The 15,490-nt window shown below is 51.7% G+C and overlaps 2 protein-coding genes across 2 annotated transcripts; one reads left to right on the forward strand and one right to left on the reverse strand.

Moving 5' to 3' along the window:
• The first annotated feature begins 3,219 nt into the window (after positions 1 to 3,219).
• On the forward strand, positions 3,220 to 8,143 carry pnn (pinin, desmosome associated protein). The gene is made up of 9 exons (XM_084013227.1): positions 3,220 to 3,379; positions 3,790 to 3,867; positions 4,341 to 4,412; positions 4,505 to 4,580; positions 4,764 to 4,858; positions 4,985 to 5,060; positions 5,828 to 5,983; positions 6,114 to 6,252; positions 6,329 to 8,143. The coding sequence occupies exons 1-9, from the start codon at positions 3,267 to 3,269 to the stop codon at positions 7,612 to 7,614; spliced, it is 2,091 nt and encodes a 696-aa protein (XP_083869353.1). The 5' UTR covers positions 3,220 to 3,266; the 3' UTR covers positions 7,615 to 8,143.
• A 514-nt stretch (positions 8,144 to 8,657) lies between these two features.
• gemin2 (gem (nuclear organelle) associated protein 2) lies at positions 8,658 to 15,396 on the reverse strand. Its single transcript, XM_084013930.1, has 10 exons — positions 15,026 to 15,396; positions 14,639 to 14,723; positions 13,983 to 14,072; positions 13,812 to 13,871; positions 9,955 to 10,059; positions 9,794 to 9,838; positions 9,632 to 9,700; positions 9,304 to 9,414; positions 9,139 to 9,197; positions 8,658 to 9,015 (listed from the first exon to the last, which is right to left on the reverse strand). The coding sequence occupies exons 1-10, from the start codon at positions 15,145 to 15,147 to the stop codon at positions 8,976 to 8,978; spliced, it is 786 nt and encodes a 261-aa protein (XP_083870056.1). The 5' UTR covers positions 15,148 to 15,396; the 3' UTR covers positions 8,658 to 8,975.
• Positions 15,397 to 15,490: the final 94 nt, after the last annotated feature.

The raw sequence follows: 15,490 nt of genomic DNA on the forward strand, positions 1-15,490 counted from the left end.
AGACTCCATCAGGGACGGGAGGAGGGAGGGAGGATGAGGGACGAGGATGAGGAGGTACGGCGGACAGGGAGGGAGGATGAGATGAGGAGGGAGGATGAGAAGGGGAGGGACGAGGAGGTACGGAGGATGAGACTAGGAGGGAGGATGAGAAGGGGAGGGACGAGGAAGTACGGAGGATGAGACTAGGAGGGAGGATGAGAAGGGGAGGGACGAGGAAGTACGGAGGATGAGACTAGGAGGGAGGAGGAGACGAGGAGGGACGAGGAAGTACGGAGGATGAGACTAGGAGGGAGGATGAGAAGGGGAGGGACGAGGAAGTACGGAGGATGAGACTAGGAGGGAGGATGAGAAGGGGAGGGACGAGGAAGTACGGAGGATGAGACTAGGAGGGAGGATGAGAAGGGGAGGGACGAGGAAGTACGGAGGATGAGACTAGGAGGGAGGTGGAGACGAGGAGAGAGGAAGAGATGGGGAGGGACGAGGAGGTACGGAGGATGGGACGGGGAGGGAGGATGAGACGAGGAGGGAGGAGGTGGGATGAGATGAGGAGGGAGGACGAGGAGGGAGGACGAGGAGAGAGGATGAGATGAGGAGGGAGGACGAGGAGAGAGGATGAGACTAGGAGGGAGGACGAGACAAGGAGGGAGGAGGAGACGAGGAGGGAGGATGAGATGGGGAGGGACGAGGAGGTACGGAGGATGAGACTAGGAGGGAGGATGAGACTAGGAGGGAGGATGAGAAGGGGAGGGACGAGGAAGTACGGAGGATGAGACTAGGAGGGAGGATGAGAAGGGGAGGGACGAGGAAGTACGGAGGATGAGACTAGGAGGGAGGAGGAGACGAGGAGGGACGAGGAAGAGATGGGGAGGGACGAGGAGGTACGGAGGATGGGACGGGGAGGGAGGATGAGACGAGGAGGGAGGAGGTGGGATGAGATGAGGAGGGAGGACGAGGAGAGAGGATGAGATGAGGAGGGAGGACGAGACGAGGAGAGAGGATGAGATGAGGAGGGAGGACGGGACAAGGAGATGGGGAGGGACGAGGAGGGAGGACGAGACGAGGAGAGAGGATGAGATGAGGACAGGACGAGGAGGAGGATGAGACTAGGAGGGAGGAGGAGACGAGGAGGGAGGATGAGACTAGGAGGGAGCACGAGACAAGGAGGGAGGAGGAGACGAGGAGGGAGGATGAGATGGGGAGGGACGAGGAGGTACGGAGGATGGGACGGGGAGGGAGGAGGTGGGATGAGATGAGGAGGGAGGACGAGATGAAGAGGGAGGACGAGACGAGGAGAGAGGATGAGACTAGGAGGGAGGAGGAGGTACGGAGGATGAGACTAGGAGGGAGGAGGTGGGATGAGATGAGGAGGGAGGACGAGATGAAGAGGGAGGACGAGACGAGGAGAGAGGATGAGATGAGGACAGGACGAGGATGAGACTAGGAGGGTGGACAGGACGAGGAGATGGGGAGGGATGAGGAGGGAGGACGAATCGAGGAGAGAGGATGAGATGAGGACAGGAGGAGGGGGAGGATGAGACTAGGAGGGAGGAGGAGACGAGGAGGGAGGATGAGATGAGGAGGGAGGATGAGATGAGGAGGGAGGAGGATGAGACTAGAGGGAGGATGAGACTAGGAGGGAGGACGGGACGAGGAGAGAGGATGAGGACAGGAGGAGGATGAGACTAGGAGGGAGGACGAGACTAGGAGGGAGGATGAGATGAGGAGGGAGGACGGGATGAGGAGGGAGGATGAGATGAGGAGGGAGGACGGGACGAGGAGAGAGGATGAGGACAGGAGGAGGATGAGACTAGGAGGGAGGACGAGACTAGGAGGGAGGATGAGATGAGGAGGGAGGATGAGATGAGGAGGGAGGAGGATGAGACTAGAGGGAGGATGAGACTAGGAGGGAGGACGGGACGAGGAGAGAGGATGAGGACAGGAGGAGGATGAGACTAGGAGGGAGGACGAGACTAGGAGGGAGGATGAGATGAGGAGGGAGGACGGGATGAGGAGGGAGGATGAGATGAGGAGGGAGGACGGGACGAGGAGAGAGGATGAGGACAGGAGGAGGATGAGACTAGGAGGGAGGACGAGACTAGGAGGGAGGACGGGACGAGGAGGGAGGATGAGATGAGGAGGGAGGACGGGACGAGGAGAGAGGATGAGGACAGGACGAGGAGGAGGATGAGACTAGGAGGGAGGACGGGACGAGGAGAGAGGATGAGGACAGGACGAGGAGGAGGATGAGACTAGGAGGGTGGACGGGACGAGGAGGGAGGATGAGGACAGGACGAGGAGGAGGATGAGACTAGGAGGGAGGACGGGACGAGGAGAGAGGATGAGGACAGGACGAGGAGGAGGATGAGACTAGGAGGGTGGACGGGACGAGGAGGGAGGATGAGGACAGGACGAGGAGGAGGATGAGACTAGGAGGGTGGACGGGACGAGGAGGGAGGATGAGATGAGGAGGGAGGAGGATGAGACTAGGAGGGAGGATGGGACGAGGAGGGAGGATGAGATGAGGAGGGAGGAGGATGAGACTAGGAGGGAGGAGGAGGGAGGAGGATGAGACTAGAGGGAGGATGAGACTAGGAGGGAGGACGGGACGAGGAAAGAGGATGAAGACAGGACGAGGAGGAGGATGAGACTAGGAGGGTGGACGGGACGAGGAAAGAGGATGAAGACAGGACGAGGAGGAGGATGAGACTAGGAGGGTGGGCGGGACGAGGAGGGAGGATGAGACTAGGAGGGAGGACGGGACGAGGAGGGAGGATGAGATGAGGAGGGAGGAGGATGAGACTAGGAGGGAGGACGGGACGAGGAGGGAGGATGAGATGAGGAGGGAACATCTAACGTGAGCTTCACTGCAGATTTTCCCTCCTGGGAGGTCGATATGAAACACTTGTGAATGAGATCCATTGTCACCATGACAACACAGGGACGGAGGAGTCACAGATACTGAAAGCCTGAGGCACCAGAGGATCCTATTATGATAAAATAATGATGTTCCATTGAGGGAGAGACAGATGAGCGGCGATGACGAACACTGGTTCACCGCTGCTCTCTTTACACGATGGTTGCGTTGCTGACGGTTCATCTGACCAGCAGCCGCGGTGACGCGCACACGTGACGCGAAATCACCAAATGAGCAGCAGGGGGCAGCACGGCCTCGCGTGTCCGCTGCCAGGCCCGGAGAAGAAGAGCGAGCGCGCGACGGTAGAAGAAGAAGAAGGTAGACCACGTGATTCGCGCTAACTGGAGGCAAGATGGCGGTGGTGGTGCGGAGCTTGCAAGACCAGCTCGAAAAAGCGAAGGAAAGCCTGAAAAACGTGGACGATAATATCCGTAAACTAACGGGGCGAGATCCTAATGAATCCAGGTAAAACGTCCGGGTGGTGGCGTAGCTTCCGGCGCGTTGCTCGCCCTAAGCTAGCAGCTAGCCGCCCAGCTAGCCGACTAGCTAGCGGCCAGTAGGGACGTGTGTGCTAGCATGAGTCGGCTAGCTAGCTAACATGAAATGGTCGCTTCGTGCTAGTTGCACCGACACAAGTCGCCTGCCTGCACTCAACGTGATTAAATAAACACACAGAAGCAACATACATGTAATTAATGATGATCTCCGCTGGACGCAGGAGGCCAACTGTCGCTAGGCCACGCAGGCGGGTCCGGGGGTCGGTCCGGATCCACCAACGTTATGACATGGCCGTGGAAACCAGAGCAGCCGAGTGTTTTGGAGCTGGTGTGACTGGTTGTGTCTGGTGTTGACCCCGTATCTTGCTGTGTTTGCAGGCCGGGTCAGGTCCGTCGGCTCGGAGGTCCCGTGGCGGGTCCCGGTGGAGGTAGAGGCCGAGGATTGAACCTGCTACGGTAAGGCTGTCTCTGGACACACGGAGCTGACCCTAGGTCTGCTCATTCAGGGGGTTAAGATGTGTCTAGACACACGGAGCTGACCCTAGGTCTGCTCATTCAGGGGGTTAAGATGTCTCTAGACACACGGAGCTGACCCTAGGTCTGCTCATTCAGGGGGTTAATATATATCTAGACACACTGAGCTGACCCTAGGTCTGCTCATTCAGGGGGTAAAGATGTTGATTGGGTTCAAGGAACGCAGCTAACTGAAACTAGACCACATAACTTTCCCACCGCTTTCTTGAAGATCATGGGATGTTTTAGACTGCAGTGTATTAGTTTTAGCTTAGTGTACTTTATTAATTGGCCACTATCTAATGCAGACATTTTGCACAATGATCCACTTTAGTTTTTAACACAGAAATCTGTATTTTAATTCCCCATCATATAAATAATAAAACGGTATAGCTGACCCATGTTTCCTGTAACAGACGGAGTCTCTCAGACATCGGGAGCGGCGGCCCCCCGGCCAAGCAGAGGGACATTGAAGGAGCGCTGCTGAGGTGAGATTCTAATTAGTTTCTGCTCATCAAGTAGTCATTTTGGTAAAACATCTCATGTGGATCTAAAATGTGTCTTGTCTTCTTGTCTGCAGGCTGGCGGGGGACCAGAGGGCCAGGAGAGACGCTCGTCACGACAGCGACGCCGAGGACGATGACGATGTCAAAAAGGTACAAACGAAGAGTTTAAATCTGCAGCGTTGGAAGCACCGTGTTTATGTGCAGCCCTCGGGGGGGAACGTTGATGTGTGTTGGGTCGCGTTTTCTGCCGTGTTGAAATTTAAGATTTGAGGAGTAGTTATTCAGTGTTGTTGGAAGACAAACCGGTTCTCTGCTTCCCGTGTTCTCCTTCAGCCGGCGTTGCAGTCGTCTGTAGTAGCTACCTCCAAGGAGAGAACACGCAGAGACCTCATCCAAGACCAGACCATGGACGAGAGGGGCAAACAGAGGTAGGACGGGCAGCCTGCTGACCACCATCTTCACCGTCACATTGGTTAAACCAACGAACCAAAAGCTGTGAGACGCTATGAATCCTCGTCCAGCTGTGTGACCGTGTGTTTGTGTTTTGTTTCCAGGAATCGGCGTATGTTCGGCCTGCTGATGGGCACCCTGCAAAAATTCAAACAAGAGTCCAACGTCTCTACAGACAAGGTGAGGACATGGTTTCCATTGTTAGCAAATACATAGACTTCCTGAGTAATTGTGGGAGGACATGTTTATAAACCAAGATGTTCTTTATATTTGACGCGTCTTCCAACAAGGCAAAGACAAAACAATTACACTGACTTATATTTATGCTTATTATGCTTTCACTTATTTAGTGAATGAGATCTGTAACTCTGCCTCTCCTGAATCCCCGTCTGTCTCCTGAATCCCCGTCTGTCTCTTGAATCCCGTCTGTCTCCTGAATCCCCGTCTGTCTCCTGAATCCCCGTCTGTCTCCTGAATCCCCGTCTGTCTCCTGAATCCCGTCTGTCTCCTGAATCCCGTCTGTCTCCTGAATCCCGTCTGTCTCCTGAATCCCCGTCTGTCTCCTGAATCCCCTCTGTCTCCTGAATCCCGTCTGTCTCCTGAATCCCCGTCTGTCTCCTGAATCCCGTCTGTCTCCTGAATCCCGTCTGTCTCCTGAATCCCGTCTGTCTCCTGAATCCCCGTCTGTCTCCTGAATCCCGTCTGTCTCCTGAATCCCCGTCTGTCTCCTGAATCCCCGTCTGTCTCCTGAATCCCGTCTGTCTCCTGAATCCCGTCTGTCTCCTGAATCCCGTCTGTCTCCTGAATCCCCGTCTGTCTCGTGAATCCCCGTCTGTCTCCTGAATCCCCGTCTGTCTCCTGAATCCCCGTCTGTCTCCTGAATCCCCGTCTGTCTCCTGAATCCCCGTCTGTCTCCTGAATCCCCGTCTCCGTTGCCTCCACAACAGCAAAAGCGGCGCACAGAGATCGAGCAGAAGCTGGAGGTTCAGGCTGAGGCTGAGAAGAAGAAGGTGGAGAGTGATAAGAGGGAGCTGTTTGAGGAAAGAAGAGCCAAACAGACGGAGCTGAGACTGCTGGAGCAGAAAGTGGAGTTAGCTCAGCTGGTAAGGACGCTTCAGTAGAAACACTGGACATAAAGGGATGGAAGGGTGACGGGAATATTTACATGCCCTTTAACATGATGGTTTAGCAAATAAATGAGTTTTTGTTTAACCTTCTTTCCTCCGTGAACAGCAAGAGGAGTGGACCAGCCACAACGTTCATCTGGTGAAATACATCCACACTAAGACCAAGCCTCATCTCTTCTACATACCTGGGAAAATGTGCTCCGCCACACAGAAACTCCTCGACGACTCCTCCAAGAAGCTAAATGGTCAGTAGGCTTCTTCTCTTGGAGGCACCTTGTTTTTTCAGGGCCGATGTTTAACCTCTGTGGGTTTTGTGCTCAGCTGTGTTTGAGGAGAGACGTGAGGCTTTTGCTGAACACCTCAGCAAGATGGAGTCCCGCCCCCGGAGACATCCAAACCGTGACCCGGATGGAAACACGGCAGCAGGCATGGACCGCCCGGCGGAGGGTAAGCCAGCAGGTCAGCTAGTCAAGGTGACAGGTAACAGGGGGGATGCAGAGATGGAGGAGGACGAGGAGGATGAGGAGGAGGAGGAGGAGGAGAGGGAGGTGAGGGGGAGGGAAAAGGAGGGGGATATTAAGGTGACAGAGAAGGACAAGGGGGAGGAAAGGAAGAAGGGGGAGGGAGTTAAGAAGGAGGAGGGGGAGGATGGGAAGAAGGTGAAGGAAGAGGTGGAGGGCATGGAGTTGATGGAGGAGGGGAGCGAGGAGGAGAAGGTAGGAGAGCAGGGGGTTAAAGATGTGGAGGACAGGGGGCAGAAGGAGGCAGGTCCAGAGTCAGTGGAGATGGAGGTGGAGGATAGACCAGAGCAGGGGGACAGGAGTCAGGGGGAGGAGAGACAGACAGGCAGTAAACAGGGACCCACAGAACCTCAAAGTGAAAAGACCCCAGACCCCCAGTCCTCTGAACCACCAACCAGCCAAGAAGCACCAAACGCCAGCCAGCAGCCCCAGATCAGCCAGGCTGCTTTGGAACCGGCAGTGAAGTCCTCGGAGACCCAGGGGGCCTCTCCAACACCAGAACCCCCAACAGCCTCCACGCTGCCTGGGCAGGATTCCCTCATCACTGGACCCGAGGTCCAGAACCCTGCAGCAGACAACCAGGCTGTGGAGGAGAACGCAGGGGCCGAGACCCCCCAGGAAGCGCCCGATTCCCGTGAGACCCCCAGCGTTCCTCCTGCACCTCCTAAGGAAGGAGGTGGTAGGAGAGGGAGGAAGAAGGAGAAGGAGTCCAAGAAGGGCCGCACTCATAGTCACAGCTCCTCCTCTTCCTCCTCGGGCTCCTCCTCCAGCGGAAGCTCCTCCTCTTCCTCCGGTTCCAGTCGCTCTTCTTCATCGTCCTCATCCTCGTCGTCCTCGTCTTCCAACAGCAGCAGCCGGAGTCGCAGCCGAGACGGCGGAAAGCGCAAGAGGAGGCCGTCTGATAGGGCGAGGGACAGGAAGAAGGGAGAAGAGAAGAGTCACCGCAAGAGAGGGGGGAGTGGCGGAGGGGGGAGGGACTCCAAGCCGTCCAAGGAGAGGAAGAAGAGGAGCGAGGAAGGCCGGAACAGGTCATCCCGCGGTGATAGGGAGCATAAAGATAGAGACCGGAAGGACAAGAGACGCTAGTCTGGTTCCCGTTCAGCTTCTGTAGCTGGCAAGCAGGAAACAGTGGAAAATCCTCTTTACTTAGTGACACATGAGTTTTTAAACGAGCGTTTCCTTCATTAAGGCCGTCTCAGTGTCGCGTTTAGACGGCGTCATCAAGGAATCAAACCGTGGACGAGCCTTAGACGCTCCCTCCAGTGTTTTCTCTTTACTTGGCAGAAGAAATGTGGTCTCTCAAGACCTCATTAGTCCCGACGTTTGGGTTTTAAAAAGGTCTTTGTGGCGCTATCATGAAGAGTGTTGAATGTTAACTATGTTTCATCCTACCCATAATGCCGTTGGCTGGGTGTTGCTGGTTCTGTAGCAGTAACCATTATATTAGTTGTTTTCATGTTGCTGTGACGACGCTGTTAATCCTGCTTTAGTTCCACTATGATCGATGTCCCTCGTTGTACGCTCACGTGTGATTTACTCAAATGCTGGTTTTTGAAAAATGTTTTTCCATTTTTTTGTACTGAGTCTGCTTCAAATTAAAGGATAGGTATTAGTGCACGTGTGTGGTGTGTTTTTATCTGTCAATTTAATCGATTATTTTGCATTGTTGGGACTGTTACATGATAAAATACAGAACATTCTGATCTGTCCCACGCTGGTCCGCACTCACATCTCAAAGTCATCAACGAGAGAGAACCTGATGGAACTTTACCAACACATTTATAGGAAACGTCTGTAACAGGTCTGTAGTCTCAGTGGGTCCCACCACTGGTCTGTAACAGGTCTGTAGTCTCAGTGGGTCCCACCACTGGTCTGTAACAGGTCTGTAGTCTCTGGGTCCCACCACTGGTCTGTAACAGGTCTGTAGTCTCAGTGGGTGCTGCCCCCTGTAGGAAACACGGAGATCTCCGTCTAAATGAGGGAGCGATGACAACATTTAGCTATTCATGCAGACGGTGAAGTATTCCTTTAGACTTCATGTTTAGTGATCTGTTCTAGTGTTGAGCCTTTGATTGGCATCGGTGTGAGAACATTTACAGCTTTATGACCCATAACGACCCACACAAGTAGTTCTGTACATCAGTTTAATAGAAACATCCCCAGAAGTCAATTCACAAACGATCAAAAATGATAATCCTATACTCTGGTTCTGTGCAGTTCTACCAGCAGACATCCAGATGACTCATCCAAATAAAGCAGGTTTCTGATCCAGATCCTGTGGTTCTGTCCTCATGTGGAAGGACCACCTCTCCCACGTGTGGTTTGCTCTGTAGCGTCCTGGTAAAGTTCTCTGCTGCGTCAGTGTCTCTGTCTTCCACCAATCAGAAACAGTTGCTTCTCCTTCAGAGAGGAAACGGATTCCTGGTGGTGAAGCGTTGGATCCTGGTTCACTCCGGCTGGTCGGCCAGGTCGTTCTGCTCAAAGTATCTGCAGGAAGGAAAAGAAACCAGCTTCATTACTGACTACATACTTTACATGTTATAACGTCTGAGCACAGTGAAGGTATAAACCCATGTGACCTGACACATGAACTATCTAGCTGGTAGATACCTGGCAACCAGACAGATGAGCAGGTTGAGGGCCGGCAGCTTCTCGTCCTCCTCACTCTCCTGTGGGAGCAGAAGAGAAATGAGGAAACGCTCAACATGTAGAAATAGGAATGTTCTGTTGTCTGCTCGTTGGGTTAGCAACGGCTCGCCGGTAGAAGCTGAGTACCAGAGTGCTGCGGAGCTCAGCACATCTCCTGGCCAGCTGTCTGATGGAGGAGTGGGCTTCAGGCAGCAGAGGCTTCTCCAGGCAGGCCAGCAGGGCAAACAGCCAGCGGCCCTACGAGGAACCACAGAGGAACGTTAAACACCATGTCTCCAAATAGCAACACTCATGTTCTGCATGCAAGATCCCTGAAAACACTTCACAAGGACATGATGGACCTCACCCAACTCAATGCCCTTTCTATTTCTACTTTAACTTTGAATGATATGCAGTATTTCACATTGATGACCCTGTGTGATGTTCTGTTTTGTTCCATGTAAACTAAACTCACCAACTGTGGAACAAACTGGTTTTCCTCCAACCAGCAGATGAGGGTTTCCAGGACCATCAGCACGGTGGACTGTGGACCAGGAGGGGGGGTCAGGGAGAAAACAGTCAGCCTTAGAAACTGGTTCACACTGAGACCTGAACGTGTCCATGAGGAGACTTTTACCTGGTTCAGTCTGCTGACGATGGTGAGTAAAGGAGGGAAGCCCACCTGAGCAGATCAGTAGATTATATACACACACGTTATACATCCATCATCAACGACATAAACAACAGTTCTTACTGTGATCACTTTAACTTCCGTTAATATAAGAGTCTTCATACAACCTTGGTATAGTCCAGAACCGGCTCTGGTTCAGCATCTGTGTGGCCCAGGTAGACCTTCTCTCCTAAACAGAAGATCTTCCAGCCCTCCTCATCGGTGAGCTTCGGCTGGAGGACACACACACACACACACACACACACACACACACACACACACACACACACACACACACACACACACACACACACACACACACACACACACACACACACACACACACACACACACACACACACACACACACACACACACACATTTTAAATATTTATTTATGCCCACATATAAAGAAGTACAAGGGTTCTTGCACAAGGGACATAAACACTGCCAGTGCAGTTGACAATGGAAGACGGTCAGACACAAAACGCCTGGGCAGCTGAACGCAGTTACATACAAAATGACCTACAGGTCAGATAGAAAACAGACATTTAAGGATACAAAAAACAACGTCTCCTCCAGATTGAACGGCTACCAATAATAACTGAGACTGAGCAGTACCTGGCCAACTGTTTAGCTCTTCTTTTAGGGAGGCCGGCCATCTGAAGGCCCCTCACAACCAACTTATGCGCATGCCCCAGACTACCAAATATAAAGACTAGAAGTTTACACCTGTAGCCTAGCTGAGAGATGGTCTGCTTCAGCTGCTGATATTTCAGCACTTTGGTCAGAAAGGCCTCCTCTAGGCTGTAATCAAAGGTACAGCCAACCTCCAGAATGAGCACCTCTCTATGATTTTCATTAACAACAACAACATCAGGAGTATTAGCTGTTACATGAGAGAACATTGAGACATCATTACACAGGCTGAACATACTCGGCTTCACAGTAGAATGTTTATACAGCATGATGGAAGACCTGAAGATAGAAGAGATATCTGCTGATATCAAATCTACAATTCTGTCATGCCTACATATGTAGAGCCCTCTGTAAACATGGCAACCATTTAAGATGTGAGACATGGTTTCAGCTATTTGTTCACTGCCATGGTGTATACAGTAAGGAGCATGACTTCCTGGAAACCAGATGGACAGGTTCAGTTTAGTTGGTAAAACCTGCAGTCTCGCTTTTATAGCAAATGTAACAATGTTCTCATCCAGGGCAGCATTTCTGAACACAGCGTGTGAGACAGAGTGGTCTGCAGCTGGGAGACATGCAATCTTCCCTTGAAGTCTCAGCTCAGTCCATTGCTGCCGCTGCCTCCGTTGTTGCGCCCCCAAGAGGTGACCTCGAGCATTTCTCAGTGGGAGTAGATGTTTTGTCCCACATACATTCACAGTTGCTTTTACAGAGATGTTGGGGTCGGATATAACCTCCTCTGAGACCTCCACGGTCTCAGAGTCAGACCCCGTCCACTCCAGGGTAACATCAGCCCAGCAACACAGATCGTTCAGGTCAGGCCAGTCTGACCACACACCGAAGCCAGGAGAGCGGCTGTCCAGCTTTCCACTGGGTTTCCTCTTGAATCCCAGGAAGTTAGGCTCCGACCCACGAGCCAGAGGGACCTTGCGTCTTCTTAGGTCCAGGAACAGAGAAGCTCGGGCAAGCTCTCTGACATATTTATCATCATTGTTCAACATATTCAACAGATGGGAAAGTCTCGTAGCAATATATGTCCATTCAAAATTAGGAACACCCAGACCACCCTCACTCTTACTATGAAATATGATATTGCGTGTTGTATGTGTATTTAGGCCAGTCCATTGTCTTACAAAATATACAGTTTTATCCGTCAAATCACATAGTGATTTTCGTGGAACATGTACATTAGAAAGAAGATGTTGTACCTTGGACAATGCAATTACTCTAACTGCCTCCAGCTTCATGATGAGTGGCAGTGGGGATACATTTATAGACTCAAGTCTGCTGTAATATTCTGATGTAATTTCATCGACTTGGTCTTTCCACTCACCTGCCACATTGAATTTATGACCCAAATATGTATACGTTTCATGACGTGAGTAAACTCTGAGTGACTTATTACAAACAGTGAACACAGGTATTGTATCTGTTTTAGAGTGATACCAACGGTTCCCCCCACTCCGCCTTTCATAAAAAACTGCACATTTTGAATCTTTAACCTCTAATCCTGACCACTCCAAAAAGGAGTCTGTTCTGGAGAGCATGTTGTTGATCACAGCCTCTTGACGAGAGGCAATCTGAACATCGTCTGCATACCCCTGGACGGGGTTAGGGGAGATAACATTACAGGTGACACAGCTACAAAGCCACTTTAACCACTGGTTTAGCGCCAACACAAAGTTAACTGCGCTCCAGGGGCAGCCAGTCTTAATGCCCACTTGGAGAGGGATTGGGTCTGTGAGCTGTTTACCACAGATAACCTGTATGAATGAACCAGAGTAAACATCTTTAACAATGTCAATAAAAACCTGAGGCAGATGTATTTCCTCCAGAGCTGTTATCATGACATTATGTGCTAAAGTTCCAAATGCATCACGAAAGTCCAAAAAAACTGCAAAGAATTTACTGGACTCATGTTTAAAATCATCAATACCTGTTTTGAGACAAAACACATGTTCATTCATGCCTTGCCTGCTGATGTAGGCTTTTTGCTTGGGCGACAGAATGTCCACATCCACAAGCCATGGTAGTATTCGGGCAAGAACACATTTCATGAACACTTTATAGATGGTAGGCAAAAGGGAAATGTCTCTCCAGGTTGATGGATTGTCCGGAATATTGTCTTTTTTGGGAATTCTATGAACGAGAGCCCCCTTCCATGACTCAGGTACTCTCCTATTTTCCAAGCAGACATTAAAAATTGATGTTATTTCAGCTGCCTGCGTGGCTTTGAGATCTTCATATGAAACACCGTCCATGCCACTTGCTTTATTGTTAGGTAGAGTGCGCAGCACAGCCTCCACCTCAGTCTGTGTGAACTGCGCAGTGTCAGGGAGATAGTCTGGCTCCGTGTGTGAAACAGCGCCATGCCAGGGCGGTGGAGGGAGTGGGTCATGAATTGACGTTTGCCCTCGGCATTTATTCTGATAATATAATTGCACTTGCTCGCAATTATTGGGGCACGGAGGGGGGTCGGGATATTCGCTGTTGTTTAGGATAATTTGAATGGCTTTAGATTGTCTATGCTGCCAAAGATAGGCCAGTTTATCTCTGCTCACCTTCTTCCGTTGTTCCCGTCTCGTAGTTGTTAGCGAAGGCTGCACTGTCTCCCGGAGGAAACGCAGCTGCGCCTCAATCCAGCTGGAGGCCAGCGCCGGTGTTAAATCCTCCGGGAGCGGCTGCTTTGTCGGGAGCTTTTTTAATACCCGAACTACGAACTTCAGAAGGGGGAAACCAAAGGGTCTTCCACGATGGCTTTCAGTTGTAAGCACACCGTTCTTGAAGAATATGCCGTTCAGGAGGGCTATGAGGCGGATCCACCTCCCAGGATCTGCCGATGAAACAAAGTGTTGTTTTTCATGATGTTTCTTGGACGCCAAGCTGCTCCGGAAGGTCCTCTCATAGACTTGAAAGGCCGACCATTGCTGCTCCGTCAGGGGTTTCACCAGCTCAGCGAGGTCCGTGAAAGCTGGCTCTCTGCCCAACAGGTGTTTTGGCGTCGGGTCATGAGCGTGCCATTGTTGTTGATAAACTCTCCCACTCCGGAGTGCTTGTTTGTAAGCAACTCTGATCGCCGACACCAAGCACATTGTCCAGACCGTCTTCCACAAAATCATCGTGCACATGACTACATTAACGGCGGCAGTTACGACACACACACACACACACACACACACACACACACACACACACACACACACACACACACACACACACACACACACACACACTGTTCAGTTTCTGCTCGGTCTCTGAACGGCAGCGTGGACGGCGGCGGTCTCACCATCAGAACGTTGTCGTCCAGGATGTGGCTGCTCCAGTGACTCCTGTTCTTTGTGATGCTCTGACACACAGACAGTTGGATTGTGTTGTGAACGTGAGTTTCTTTCTTATTGATTATATAACAATCATGTGATGTTTGTGAACTGAGGTTGGTGAGTGTTTCTTGTTGTACCTGTCTGACATCTGAGAAGTGACCGACTTGGTGCTGCTGCCAGCTGAGGCTCGGAGAGAAACCCACCGGGGCGGCATGGCAACCGGCAACCTGCAACACGGCAACGGAGACACCGTCAGGACAACTGAGGTCTCGTACATGCTTACAGTACCCATGGTTACAGTACACATGCATACAGTATCCATGCCGACAGTACCCATAGTTACAGTGCCCATGGTTAGAGTATCCATGCCGACAGTACCCATAGTTACAGTGCCCATGGTTAGAGTATCCATGCCGACAGTACCCATAGTTACAGTGCCCATGGTTAGAGTATCCATGCCGACAGTACCCATAGTTACAGTGCCCATGGTTACAGTATCCATGCCGACAGTACCCATAGTTACAGTGCCCATGGTTACAGTACCCATAGTTACAGTGCCCATGGTTACAGTACACATGCCGACAGTATCCATGGTTACAGTACCCACAGTTACAGTATCCATGCCGACAGTACCCATAGTTACAGTGCCCATGGTTACAGTATCCATGCCGACAGTACCCATAGTTACAGTGCCCATGGTTACAGTATCCATGCTTCCCCTGTAGCTCACTGTATTCTCCATGTGAGCCTCTGGCGACTAATAAATAGCGACTACTTGTGAACTTTTACTCACAGAGGCGTTTATTGTCTGCTTCTTCTTCAGTTTCTTCGGGTCGATCTGAGCGACGACCACCTCCGGACACAGAGACGCCTCCAACCTGACGGAGAGCAGTTATTACGTCACATTGAAGCACGTGAATCTCAGTAACTGACGTTACTAAGTCAACTAACGTTCGTTACTTGGAGTAACAAGAGTAGAACAACGCGTGGACGCGGGAGCAGAGAACATTAAAACTCTACTTTCTGACTTTCTGACCGGCTACGTGAACGTCTCTGACGATCCTCCACCAGAACCAGCACTAGTTGGACCAGTTCTCTGCCGACCAGGACCAGCAGCACCACTCGGACCGGGTCTACACCGTCCCGGCGGGGACAGAGGACTTGTTTTCGGTGAACTTACTGGACCTGTCGCAGGTACTCTCGGGGGTTTCTGGGCGGCCCGGTCCAGTCCAGGTCCTCCGTGCGGGTCCCGAACTCGACGGGCAGCAGCCTGGGCATCAAGTCCTCCACGTCCGACTTCATTGTGGACCAGCAGCGGGTTCGGGTCTACCGGCCGGCTGTTACGAACAGATATAACGAGTCTAATATCACAGGTCTCAAAAAACACTCGCTAACTAGGCAGCCATCTTGTTTGTAGACGCGGAGTGATGACGTCGTCTCAGTGCGCTGTCTCGGTTGTCATGGCGACGAACGCCACACGTGTGGTTGTGTTGTTTAGGTGAGGGCTAAAGTCCAGAAAACGTCCCGATGATGCAGCTGTGAAGACGATGGTCTGAGGTTTGACTTCGTTCACAAACAGGAGACTCAGATTAAAGTCGAACCTTTGACCTTTGACCTTCGCTGAGCTGATCATGTGTTCTGTGTG

The sequence above is a fragment of the Eutrigla gurnardus genome (assembly GCF_963514095.1).
Source record: "Eutrigla gurnardus genome assembly, chromosome: 7".
In the NCBI taxonomy this organism is placed as follows: domain Eukaryota; kingdom Metazoa; phylum Chordata; class Actinopteri; order Perciformes; family Triglidae; genus Eutrigla; species Eutrigla gurnardus.

Excerpts from the sequence above, each read along its gene's own strand:
- pnn (XM_084013227.1), top strand. The coding sequence starts at position 3,267 with ATGGCGGTGGTGGTGCGGAGCTTGCAAGACCAGCTCGAAAAAGCGAAG. Across the intron at positions 5,984-6,113 it reads AAGTGGAGTTAGCTCAGCTG|CAAGAGGAGTGGACCAGCCA; the intron begins GTAAGGACGCTT and ends CTCCGTGAACAG. Across the intron at positions 6,253-6,328 it reads CTCCTCCAAGAAGCTAAATG|CTGTGTTTGAGGAGAGACGT; the intron begins GTCAGTAGGCTT and ends TTTTGTGCTCAG.
- gemin2 (XM_084013930.1), bottom strand. The coding sequence starts at position 15,147 with ATGAAGTCGGACGTGGAGGACTTGATGCCCAGGCTGCTGCCCGTCGAG. Across the intron at positions 9,839-9,954 it reads CGGTTCTGGACTATACCAAG|GTGGGCTTCCCTCCTTTACT; the intron begins GTTGTATGAAGA and ends TGATCTGCTCAG. Across the intron at positions 9,198-9,303 it reads CTGAGCTCCGCAGCACTCTG|GAGAGTGAGGAGGACGAGAA; the intron begins GTACTCAGCTTC and ends CTGCTCCCACAG.